General features: G+C 47.1%; 1 protein-coding gene across 1 annotated transcript; it reads right to left on the bottom strand.

Moving 5' to 3' along the window:
• Positions 1-1,495: 1,495 nt before the first annotated feature.
• Positions 1,496-11,736, bottom strand: LOC115176962 (dual specificity protein kinase CLK2). Its single transcript, XM_029737382.1, has 11 exons — positions 11,267-11,736; positions 10,092-10,182; positions 9,820-9,886; positions 9,604-9,720; positions 8,496-8,662; positions 7,932-8,026; positions 5,485-5,614; positions 4,146-4,228; positions 3,581-3,660; positions 3,129-3,219; positions 1,496-2,038 (listed from the first exon to the last, which is right to left on the bottom strand). Exons 1-11 carry the CDS (start codon positions 11,330-11,332, stop codon positions 1,862-1,864), a joined length of 1,164 nt encoding a protein of 387 aa, XP_029593242.1. The 5' UTR covers positions 11,333-11,736; the 3' UTR covers positions 1,496-1,861.
• Between the last annotated feature and the right edge of the window lie 1,324 nt (positions 11,737-13,060).

The raw sequence follows: 13,060 nt of genomic DNA on the forward strand, positions 1-13,060 counted from the left end.
GCCCTCAAGGTTCGCCATCTCCCAAAGTCAATCCAACCTCCCCCTCTCCCCTCCCCCCTCTCCCCTCTTCACCTCCAACCCCCTGGGCCTTGGTTTGTGACAGATGAGGACACCATTAATTCCGTAACGAGATGGAGGAGAGAGCCCACAGCCCCTCTGTCACAGATCCTTATGCACAGATTGAGGATCAGCTCTTCTATAATTATAACCGTTAGGGGGAGAAATTTGAAACTGACGACATCCTACTGCCACAGAGGATGAGATAAGTCAACGGGCAGCGTTAACACCTTCCACTGTACCACACAGACAGAGTACAGGGACACATGGGACGGCAAGACATTAAGGTCTAGTAGGTCAGGAGTGGTAGAGAGTCCATTTATAGCCAGGAGGAAGGTGGACGGTTAGCAGGGTGTAAAGTGTGTATGTCAGTGGAGGCTGTTGAGGGGAGGACGGCTCATAATAATGGCTGGAACAGACAAATGGAAACCAGGTGTTTAATGAATTTGATACCATTCCCCGTATTCTGCTCCAGCCATTACCATAAGCCTGTCCTCCCCAATTAAGGAGCACTGCTGTCAGAGCTTCTTAAGGGATTCCACTGTGGATCAGTGTCCAGCCTGACCAGAACACACACACACACACACACACACACACACACACACACACACACACACACACACACACACACCACACACACACACACACACACACACACACACACACACACACACACACACACACACACACCACACACACACACCCTCTGTTTCTCCCTCTTTCTCTCTTATACACACGCACAGGTCAGGAATGTACAAAGGTCATTCCTTTCAGACCAGTACAATAACAGGGCTGTCTAATGTTAGTGTGTGTGAGTTACCATGACTCCATGATATTACCATGCTTCCCCTGTGAGCTTCACACACTCAAACACATGAGAATAAAGAGGCCTTGCCGAAACATGCAACTTATAGTCAGTCACACACACGCTGACTCACACACACGCTGACTCACACACACTTCCTCCGTCAGTGTCTCTCTCTACACTCAGATATAGACTGGTGAGGTCTCACTCAGCTTTAATGTTAGCCTGATTCACACACATTAACACCCTACGTTGACTTTCAGACTGTGTTTACGTTCAGCACTGCCAAGAAAAGGGAAAACACACACACTCACACACATTCGGATCACCACAACAGCCCTACAAGTACCTCACACAATTCTGGAAGAAGGGTCTCATACAGACAGACACACTGCCTTAAAGCCTCCTCTCAGCACTGCCAAGGCTGAAGAAAGTCAAGACTATCTCTTCTCTCTCTCTCTCTCGCTCCCTCCTTCTTTTTCTCTTCCTCTCTCTCGCGCCCTCTCTCTCTCTCGCTCCCTCTCTCTCTCTCCCTCCCTCTCTCGCTCTTCCACTTGCTCGCTCCCTCTCTCACATACCTACAGTATATAGCCTTATGACCATGCTCCCTACTAACAGTAGAAGAGGTCATTATTATAGATTAATAAACAGTTTATACAACTCATAAACAAAACTGTCAACAACAATCTCCAGTTACAGCGTTACAAAAATAAAACTGTAGTAGATAGAGAGAGAGTGTGTGTGTGTGTGTGTTTGTGTGTGTGTGTAATGTTATGTTACAGTTATAACAGTGTAGTCTACATACATAATTATGTTTCACTGCCACTAGGCCCGCCTCCACTGTGCAGCAAAGCTGTCAATCAATCCCTCATAATGCACAGGGATTCCGGACACCAATTTGTCACAAAGCACAACTTCCTGACACATTACAACGGCACGTTGTATGACATGGTTGGGCTGTCCTTTCTCGCATCCATGTCAAGGGTTAAAGGTCAGGGGTCATCGGCAGATGTTCCGGGTGCTCTCCCAGGCCTTGCTGCCCCTACGGAGTGGTAGGAAGAAAGGATGGCGGAGGGTGGAGGAGAGAGAGAGGCGTTTGGAGGGCTCGTACTCCAGCATCTTCTCCAACAGGTCAAAGAACTGATGATGCTCCTTAGCTTCTGATAACCGGTATCTCTGAAATAGAGAGGGGGGGGGGTTCAGTTAACACAAAGACATCAATAAGGACGTCTTTTCTCTGAAGTATCTAAGGTATCTATGTACAGTCTCAGGTTAGAGGGTATCTTCAGGTGTCAAGTATCTAAGGCATCTACACCACCGTTCAAAAGTTTGGGGTCACTTAGAAATGTCCTTGTTTTTCAAAGAAAAGCAAATTTTTTGTCCATTAAAATAACATCAAATTGATCAGAAATACAGTGTTGACATTGTTAACGTTGTAAATGACTACTGTAGCTGGAAACGGCTGATTTTTTATGGAATATCTACATAGACGTACAGAGGCCCATTATCACTCTTGTGTTCCAATGGCACGTTGTGTTAGCTAATCCAAGTTTATCATTTTAAAAGGCTACTTGATCATTAGAAAACCCTTTTGCAATTATGTTAACACAGCTGAAAACTGTAGTGCTGATTAAAGAAGCAATAAAACTGGCCTTCTTTAGACCAGTTGAGTATCTGGAGCATCAGCATTTGTGGGTTCGATTACAGGCTCAAAATGGCCAGAAACAAAGACCTTTCTTCTGAAACTCGTCAGTCTATTCTTGTTCTGAGAAATGAAGGCTAATCCATGCGATAGATTGCCAAGAAACTGAAAATCTTGTACAACGCTGTGTACTACTCCCTTCACAGAACAGTGGAAACTGGCTCTAACCAGAATAGAAAGAGGAGTGGGAGTCCCCGGTGCACAACTGAGCAAGAGGACAAGTACATTAGAGTGTCTAGTTTGAGAAACAAATGCCTCACAAGTCCTCAAACTGCAGCTTCATTAAACAGTCCCCGCAAAACACCAGTCTCAACGTCAACAGTGAAGAGGTGACTCCGGGATGCTGGCCTTCTAGGCAGAGTTGCAAAGAAAAAGCCACATCTCAGACTGGCCAATAAAAATAAAAGATTAAGATGGGCAAAAGAACACAGACACTGGACAGAGGAACTCTGCCTAGAAGGTCGCCTCCTCACTGTTGACGTTGAGACTGGTGTCTTTAGGTGTATCTAAGGCTTTACAAGTCCAGTCTCAGGTTAGAGTGTCTTCATCTCAGGGGTAACTTACCCATAGAGGTTTAATGTGGTCTTTGACGTATCGTCCTGCCTTGGAGTTATCGTTCCAGACCAGACGCCTGCGGTGAAAATACTTTTGCTTCCTGAAAGGGCAAATCAGACAAAGTGTATACTATGTGTGTCTGTGAGGAGTGTGTATGTGTGTCTGTGAGGAGTGTGTATGTGTGTCTGTGAGGAGTGTGTATGTGTGTCTATGAGAAATGTGTATGTGTGTCCATGAGGAGTGCGTGTGTGTGTGTGTGTGTAACTGTCATCATGTGTTACCTGGTCTTGCAGATCATCGTAGAGGGGAGAGGTCCCCGTACTCTCTCCATCATGTGTTACCTGGTCTTGCAGATCATCGTAGAGGGGAGAGGTCCCCGTACTCTCTCCATCATGTGTTACCTGGTCTTGCAGATCATCGTAGAGGGGAGAGGTCCCCGTACTCTCTCCATCATGTGTTACCTGGTCTTGCAGATCATCGTAGAGGGGAGAGGTCCCCGTACTCTCTCCATCATGGCCAGGTGCTCCTGGTTGTCATGGGTCTGAGACAAACACAAACACTGGTCAGCAGAAGCTATAAACTCCCAACTTAGTTCACTTTCACTTGTATCACACAAACAACAAACACACACACAGTCTTTTGTAACTAACATTGTGGGGACACACAATTCAGTCCCATTCAACATCCTGTTTTCCCTAACCCCTAACCCTTAACCGTAACTCTAACCCTGACTCTAACCCTAACTCCAAAACCTAACCTTCACACTAACCTTAATCCTAACCCTAGCTCATAACCCTAAAACTAAAACTAACCCTAACTCCTAACCCTAACTCTAACCCTAACTCTAACCCTAACTCTAACCCTAACTCTAACCCTAAACCCCTGAGAAATAGCATTTGACCTTGTGGGGACTAAGAAAATGTTCCCAGTTGGTCAAATGTTTGTTTGTTTACTGTTCTTGCAGGGACTTCTGGTCCCCACAAGTATAGTTAAACACGTCCACACACACACACACACACACAGTACCTGATATAGGGTGAAGCCTTCATAGTACTCAAACAGGATGCAGCCGATACTCCAGACATCACACGGATGACTCCAGCCCAGCTCTGAGTTGGAACAGTAACAAATTCTCAGCTAGCCAATAGTCCAAGATTAGAGTGTCAGTGTGATGTGTGTATGTGTGATGTGTGTATGTGTGATGTGTGCATGTGTGTATGTGTGATGTGTGCATGTGTGTGTGTATGTGTGATGTGTGATGTGTGTATGTGTGATGTGTGTCAGTGTGATGTGTGATGTGTGTATGTGTGATGTGTGTATGTGTGATGTGTGTATGTGTGATGTGTGCATGTGTGTATGTGTGATGTGTGTCAGTGTGATGTGTGATGTGTGATGTGTGTATGTGTGATGTGTGTATGTGTGATGTGTGCATGTGTGATGTGTGTATGTGTGATGTGTGCATGTGTGTATGTGTGATGTGTGCATGTGTGTGTGTATGTGTGATGTGTGATGTGTGTATGTGTGATGTGTGTCAGTGTGATGTGTGATGTGTGTATGTGTGATGTGTGTATGTGTGTATGTGTGATGTGTGTATGTGTGATGTGTGTATGTGTGATGTGTGTATGTGTGATGTGTGATGTGTGTATGTGTGATGTGTGTATGTGTGATGTGTGTATGTGTGATGTGTGATGTGTGTATGTGTGATGTGTGTATGTGTGATGTGTGTATGTGTGATGTGTGATGTGTGTATGTGTGATGTGTATGTGTGATGTGTGTATGTGTGATGTGTGATGTGTGATGTGTGATGTGTGTATGTGTGTATGTGTGATGTGTGTGTGTGTGTGTGTGTGATGTGTGTATGTGTGATGTGTGATGTGTGATGTGTGTATGTGTGATGTGTGTATGTGTGATGTGTGTATGTGTGATGTGTGTATGTGTGTATGTGTGATGTGTGTATGTGTGATGTGTGATGTGTGTATGTGTGTATGTGTGATGTATGTATGTGTGTATGTGTGATGTGTGATGTGTGTATGTGTGATGTGTGATGTGTGATGTGTGTATGTGTGATGTGTGATGTGTATATGTGTATGTGTGTATGTGTGTATGTGATGTGTGTATGTGTGATGTGTGATGTGTGTATGTGTGATGTGTGTATGTGTGATGTGTGATGTGTGATGTGTGATGTGTGTATGTGTGATGTGTGTATGTGTGATGTGTGATGTGTGATGTGTGATGTGTGATGTGTGTATGTGTGATGTGTGTATGTGTGATGTGTGTATGTGTGATGTGTGATGTGTGTATGTGTGATGTGTGATGTGTGATGTGTGTATGTGTGATGTGTGTATGTGTGATGTGTGTATGTTACCCAGAATAACTTCAGGAGCACGGTAGTGGCGTGTAGATATGATGGTGCTGTGGTGTTCGTGGTCAAACGTGGCACTGCCAAAATCCACCAGCCTTACTGTTGTATCCTTCACTTTCCTCTCATCCCGCTTCTGAGAGAGCGAGAGAAAGAGAGGTGGGGGGACAGAGAGAGGGGGGGAGAAAGAAGAAGACAAGAAGAAAGGAGGGGAAAGGAAGGTACAGGCATTTCATCAATTCGATTTGCTCACCTTCTGCATCCACTATCCTCCGTCCTCTATCCTCCGTCCTCTATCTTCCGCCCTCTGTCCTCTATCCTCCGTCCTCTCTCCTCCGTCCTCTCTCCTCCGCCCTCTCTCCTCCGCCCTCTATCCTCCGTCCTCTATCCTCCGCCCTCTATCCTCCGCCCTCTATCCTCCGCCCTCTATCCTCCGTCCTCTATCCTCCGTCCTCTATCCTCCGTCCTCTATCCTCCGCCCTCTATCCTCCGCCCTCTATCCTCCGCCCTCTATCCTCCTCCCTCTATCCTCCGCCCTCTATCCTCCTCCCTCTATCCTCCGTCCTCTATCCTCCGCCCTCTCTCCTCCGCCCTCTATCCTCCGTCCTCTATCCTCCTCCCTCTATCCTCCGTCCTCTATCCTCCGCCCTCTATCCTCCGCCCTCTATCCTCCGCCCTCTATCCTCCGCCCTCTCTCCTCCGCCCTCTATCCTCCGTCCTCTATCCTCCTCCCTCTATCCTCCGTCCTCTATCCTCCTCCCTCTATCCTCCGTCCTCTATCCTCCGCCCTCTATCCTCCGCCCTCTATCCTCCGTCCTCTATCCTCCTCCCTCTATCCTCCGCCCTCTATCCTCCGTCCTCTATCCTCCTCCCTCTCTCCTCCGCCCTCTATCCTCCGTCCTCTATCCTCCGCCCTCTATCCTCCGTCCTCTATCCTCCGTCCTCTGTCCTCCGTCCTCTGTCCTCCGTCCTCCGTCCTCCGTCCTCCATCCTCCGTCCTCTATCCTCCGTCCTCCATCCTCCGTCCTCTATCCTCCGTCCTCTATCCTCCGTCCTCTATCCTCCTCCCTCTATCCTCCGCCCTCTATCCTCCGCCCTCTCTCCTCCGCCCTCTATCCTCCGTCCTCTATCCTCCGTCCTCTATCCTCCGCCCTCTATCCTCCGCCCTCTATCCTCCGTCCTCTATCCTCCTCCCTCTATCCTCCGCCCTCTATCCTCCGTCCTCTATCCTCCTCCCTCTCTCCTCCGCCCTCTATCCTCCGTCCTCTATCCTCCGCCCTCTATCCTCCGTCCTCTATCCTCCGTCCTCTATCCTCCGTCCTCTGTCCTCCGTCCTCCGTCCTCCGTCCTCCATCCTCCGTCCTCCATCCTCCGTCCTCCATCCTCCGTCCTCCATCCTCCGTCCTCTATCCTCCGTCCTCTATCCTCCTCCCTCTATCCTCCGCCCTCTATCCTCCGCCCTCTCTCCTCCGCCCTCTATCCTCCGTCCTCTATCCTCCGTCCTCTATCCTCCGCCCTCTATCCTCCGTCCTCTATCCTCCGTCCTCTGTCCTCCGTCCTCTGTCCTCCGTCCTCCGTCCTCCGTCCTCCATCCTCCGTCCTCCATCCTCCGCCCTCTATCCTCCGCCCTCTATCCTCCGTCCTCTATCCTCCGTCCTCTATCCTCCGCCCTCTATCCTCCGTCCTCTATCCTCCGTCCTCTATCCTCCGTCCTCTGTCCTCCGTCCTCCGTCCTCCATCCTCTGCCCTCTATCCTCCGCCCTCTATCCTCCGTCCTCTATCCTCCGTCCTCTATCCTCCGTCCTCCGTCCTCTATCCTCCGTCCTCTATCCTCCGCCCTCTATCCTCCACCCTCTATCCTCTGTCCTCTATCCTCTGTCCTCTATCCTCGGTCCTCTCCTGCCTCATTTTGAAAAAGGTAAAAGTTCATCTAGGAGAATCGGCAAGGAGAGTGACCGTGGATGAAAATGTGCTTGGTTGAAAAGAGACGGTCCTTCTCCACTCATCAAGCAAATGACGTTTACAGGGGTGGATCCCAAAATAAATGTAAAGTGATCAAAACAAATTAAGATGCAAAACATTTTATGGTTAAAACAATACGTAGCATATTGTTTTTAAATGTGTGCATGTTTTTCTCCTCTGACAAAAACAAATCTGATTCAAATGGGGTGTGGTATATTTCAAAGGGGGTGTGGCAGATGTCAAAACTCTTCTGTGGTAGGATACTGTAGACATGAGTATCCTCAATGAAAAGTGGCTATGGAGGAGGGGACGACACTCTTCCGTTTGCCTACTAATAAATTGACACACTCCTCGACCACTTATCGGTTTCCGGGTCACAGATGAGAGAGGACAGAGGAGAGAGGACGTTTTTTTGCCCAAAGGAGAAACCCCCAGATACAGTGTAGGTAAAGAAGAGAGTGAAGAAGGAAGGATAAAGCCCTCCCTCTCACCTTCTCAGCGTTGTAAGTGATGCTGTAGTCAGAGTTGACAAACAGGATGTTCTCAGGTTTGAGGTCAGTGTGGGTCAGCTTGTTGATATGGAGAACTGCAGAGGGAAACAGATAAACCATGCATCCATCATGATAATACCTGGACAGCCAAGGTGGAACTGCCCAGCGTTGCACTTGCTGCCCATAGGAGTTCCTCTACAGTATGTAGTAGACCAGCGGTATTCAACTCTCACCCTACGAGGTCCGGCGCCTGCTGCTTTTCTGTTCTACCTGATACTTAATTGCACCCATCTGGTGTCCCAGCTCTAAATCAGTCCCTGGTTAGAGGGGAACAATATAAAAAGCAGTGGAACTGGCTTTGAGCCCCAGGGTTCAGTTTTAGGCTAGTAGACTGAGCTACATCAATGAATGAGCGCCCTCTTCTGGTCAAAGAGACCAATACCAGACACCAAACAATCCCTGGTAAGTAATGTCATAGTCTATGGAAGTAGTCACCACCAACCCTGGTTCTGGAGAGCTACCAGCATGCACATGGGCATACATATATGTGTGTGACACACTCACAGTTGACGGCGAGGCAGATCTGGTAGCCCATCTGGCGGATGTGATCCATACAGTACGGCAGGAAGCTGTTCCCCTTCAGGAAGTCAAAAGTGCTGAGGGCTAGCAGCTCCATGGAGATACACACATGACCATGGTAGTCAAACCAGTCCAGCATCTGAACACATTGACTGAGAGAGAGAGCGAGAGACAGACAGATAGAGAGAGAGAGTGAGAGACAGACAGATAGATAGAGCGAGAGACAGACAGATAGAGAGAGCGAGAGACAGACAGATAGAGAGAGAGAGCGAGAGACAGACAGATAGAGAGAGCGAGAGACAGACAGATAGAGAGAGCGAGAGACAGACAGAGAGAGAGAGCGAGAGACAGACAGAGAGAGAGAGCGAGAGACAGACAGATAGAGAGAGCGAGAGACAGACAGAGAGAGAGAGCGAGAGACAGACAGAGAGAGAGAGCGAGAGACAGACAGATAGAGAGGGCGAGAGACAGACAGACAGAGAGAGCGAGAGACAGACAGATAGAGAGGGCGAGAGACAGACAGATAGAGAGAGCGAGAGACAGACAGATAGAGAGAGTGAGAGACAGACAGATAGAGAGAGCGAGAGACAGACAGATAGAGAGAGCGAGAGACAGACAGAGAGAGAGCGAGAGACAGACAGATAGAGAGAGCGAGAGACAGACAGATAGAGAGAGCGAGAGACAGACAGAGATAGAGCGAGAGACAGACAGATAGAGAGAGCGAGAGACAGACAGATAGAGAGAGGGAGAGACAGACAGATAGAGAGAGCGAGAGACAGACAGATAGAGAGAGCGAGCGAGAGACAGACAGAGAGAGAGCGAGAGACAGACAGAGAGAGAGCGAGAGACAGACAGAGAGAGAGAGACAGACAGAGAGAGAGAGAGAGAGAGACAGACAGAGAGAGAGCGAGAGACAGACAGAGAGAGAGAGAGACAGACAGAGAGAGAGCGAGAGACAGACAGAGAGAGAGCGAGAGAGACAGACAGAGAGAGAGAGAGAGGGGGGAAGAAAGAAAAGAGAAGTAAAGAGAAAGCCATAGAAGGTGAGGGAAACTACTTGTCAAACTTTCTACTGGTTCATCAGACTCCGTACTGTTTGTTGTGTGGGTCTTTCTCGTTGATTTTCTCCAGGACATTGATCTCCAGTTTAGCAGCTTGTCTGTACTTCTCCATGTTCTTAATGATCTTCAGAGCTACACGTGCCCCAGCCCTGAGAGAGAGACAGAGAGAATAGCTAGCTAACAACCAGCACACGCTCCACCTGATGCTCTACCAGTGTGCATGTGTATTTTATAAATGCCTCTCATACCTGCGATGGTCCACACACCTCACCACCTTCCCAAAGGTGCCCTCTCCCAACAGACTGATAACCTCATCTGATGGGGAAGACGAAGAGATGGAGGCATTGGGATTCAATTAAAGACTGGGAAGTAGAGGAGTCTCTTTATGAGAGGGCTCGAAAACATTCACCTATCCTGTCTTTTAAATGTGTGAAGACTAGAGGATAGTGGGAGGGATAGGGGAGGGATAGGGGAGGGATAGGGGGAGTGACTAGTAGATGAGAAGGTAAACATAGCCTACATCTCTCTTGTAGAACGTCTCCATTCTGGTAGGCCAGGTGACCATCGTCAGGGGCCTTCTCATTCTTCCCTGGCCCCTCACTGCTGTTCCGCTAGGGGTCAGAGGTCAGGGTCAAGGGTTTAGAGGAGGGGACAACAGGGCAAAAGTCATCAGCATAGTTGGACTGAGCCTCTCAATAACACACACACAGCTGACATACCAGCTGATTAATAATCTAAAATGCTTGTAAGCTGAGGACTAGTGTTGCAAGCCCCGATGATGTTATTCAATTCCACAGACTCCTCCTAACTCTTTAAGAAAACAGTCCATTCCTGATGAATGTAATGACTTGGGACTACCACCTGTAGCAAGTAACTGGTGAACTGAACTGCACTTAAACAGAGTATGCACTAGTGGACTATATCAGTAGTGGACTATGTTATCTGTACATACAGTAGAGTGGAGCCCTAAACCCTCTCCCTGTCCTGTGCTCGTGTTAAAGGGCCTAAATGAGAAATGTCAAGTGACTGGCTGGCCTGCATGGAGCAGCTCTGTGACTATTTCCATCTACATTCTAAGACTGTTATTAATACCACAACATCACAAGGAGAAAGAGTGCTGAGAGAAAGAGAGAGAGAGAGAGAGAGAAAGAGAGAGAGAGTGCTGAGAGAAAGAGAGAGAGAGAAAGAGAGAGAGTGCTGAGAGAAAGAGAGAGTGAGAAAGAAAGAGAGAGAGTGCTGAGAGAAAGAGAGAGTGAGAGAGAAAGAGAGAGAGTGCTGAGAGAAAGAGAGAGTGAGAGAGAAAGAGAGAGAGTGCTGAGAGAAAGAGAGAGTGAGAGAGAAAGAGAGAGAGTGCTGAGCGGGCAACTTTCTCTGACTTAGAGGGTGGCTTACAGACTGAATGTAAATCATACAAAGTAGGTACACACACACACAGACTATCTCTCTCTCTCTCTCTGAGTTGTGGTAGAGGCAGAACACAGGTAGAGAGAGTGAAGGGTTGCCAGGAATAAAACTGCTCTGTATTAAACTTAACAAAACACAACTAAATGAATTCAAACATTAAGAAAAAGTCAGTGAACATATGAACAGTGCATAGCAGAGGAAAGGAGAGGATGGGAGAGAGAAGGAAAGGAGAAAATGGAAAAGAGAAGCAGACGAGGAGGAAGAGGAGGGAAGATGCAGACGGGTACTCACAGAGAGGCAGAGGCAGATACAGTCCAGAAAACTCTTATACACAGAGTACAACTCTGTCTTCCCCATAACTCAGAACAGAGAGAGACGGAATTAAGAAGATAAGGGAAAAAGAGGGGAGAGGAAGATACAACGTAGGTAAAGAAGACAGCAAAGAAGGAAGGATAAAGTCCACAAACAGTGAAACAGGAAAAGGAATGACGACAGAAGAGAGGAGACAGAAACTAATGACAGAGCAAAAAGGAGTGCAGAGGAAGACAGAACTAATATTAAGAGTGAGAAAGACAGAACAGACAATATTAAACAGTGGGAAGAGAAAACAGCAAAAAGAAAAAGATAGTGGCAGAGAAGAGACAAAAGTTAGAGAGTGAAGTACAAATGAAACAAGATGAGAGAAAAAGACATTAGATGAACCGATGAAGATGGAACAAAGAGACAGACAGATAAGGAGAAAGTAGATAGGGAAGGAGAGATATGAGAAGGATACAGGAGATTGAGAGAGAGAAAGAGAGAGAGTTGAGACGGACACTAATAATAACCTTTGGTCACACCCCCCAGGGAAAATCCTGAGACCAGAATCAAGATGTGGTGTGAGTGTGAGTGTAGGTGTGTGTGAGTGTATGAGGGGCATATTTAGTTTCCCTCCCTGCCACTCCTGTCACCTCCTTAACCCCCGCACTCTGACATAGTGCTTTTCTACACCTGTCCTCTGTGTATACTGTTGAAGAAAAACTTGTTCCAAGGATCAGGCAGAGCTCATTTTCAAGTTAAGATTTTATTCAAGCAATTGCAAGGAAGTTAACTCTCCGGATATACCAGGGAGGAACTTAAAAATGTACAAATTACCCAGTCATTTATATTGTTCACCTACACAAAGAACTGCTTTCAACGTGGCACCGTCATAGGATGCTACCTTTCCAACAAGTCAGTTTGTCAAATTTCTGCCCTGTTAGAGCTGCCCCGGTCAACTGTAAGTGCAGTTATTGTGAATTGGAAATGTCTAGGAGCAACAACAGCTCAGCTGCAAAGTGGTAGGCCACACAAGCTCACAGAACGGGACTGCCGAGTGCTGAAAGGTGTAGCGCGTAAAAAGTGTCTGCCCTCAGTTTCAACACTCCCTACTGAGTTCCAAACTGCCATGTAGTGCATCTCTTCACTACAAGCACAGGTGCAACTTCTGAAACTTTTTTAGGAATAATGTTACCAAGCACGACTAGACACATCTCTAAGCTTTACACCAAACCAAGTGGGTGGGCTGCTGTTGGGCTGACACAAACTCAGGATTGTACCTTTAAAGTTTGCTGTGTGTGTGGTGATACTGATCTGGCCTGTATGCCAGTTAGTAGATGGATAGGTGTAACAGATTAATATGGGAGCAGGACAGCTTTATAGGCTAAATGGGCTTCTAGTGTTATCATTAAGCAGAGAAAGAATGAAGTGAATGTGATTTATCACTAAAACATTGACTTTAGCATAGTAATGGATCCGTTTCTGCTTGAAATTGTCAGTTAAACTGACTGTTGATCTGGACGGTTATTTAATTGTGTCTGTAGTTACATACAATAAATACATGATCACTCTGACCCCCAACGCTGACCCTTTGCCTTCCACCCAAACTACTGAGCTGAATAACATTAATCTACAGCATAGTAAATACAGTCAAACGTCAACACAACAGAAGACGTTAAGTCATTTTATTTTACCGTCATAATGTTTCATGGAATGTTATAAGAACAGATTGGACTTTTTATTACAGCTTTTGTGGTGTTCATCTCACATAGGAAAGAGCAGGAAGTC

Source organism: Salmo trutta, chromosome 37 (assembly GCF_901001165.1).
Source record: "Salmo trutta chromosome 37, fSalTru1.1, whole genome shotgun sequence".
Classification (NCBI taxonomy): domain Eukaryota; kingdom Metazoa; phylum Chordata; class Actinopteri; order Salmoniformes; family Salmonidae; genus Salmo; species Salmo trutta.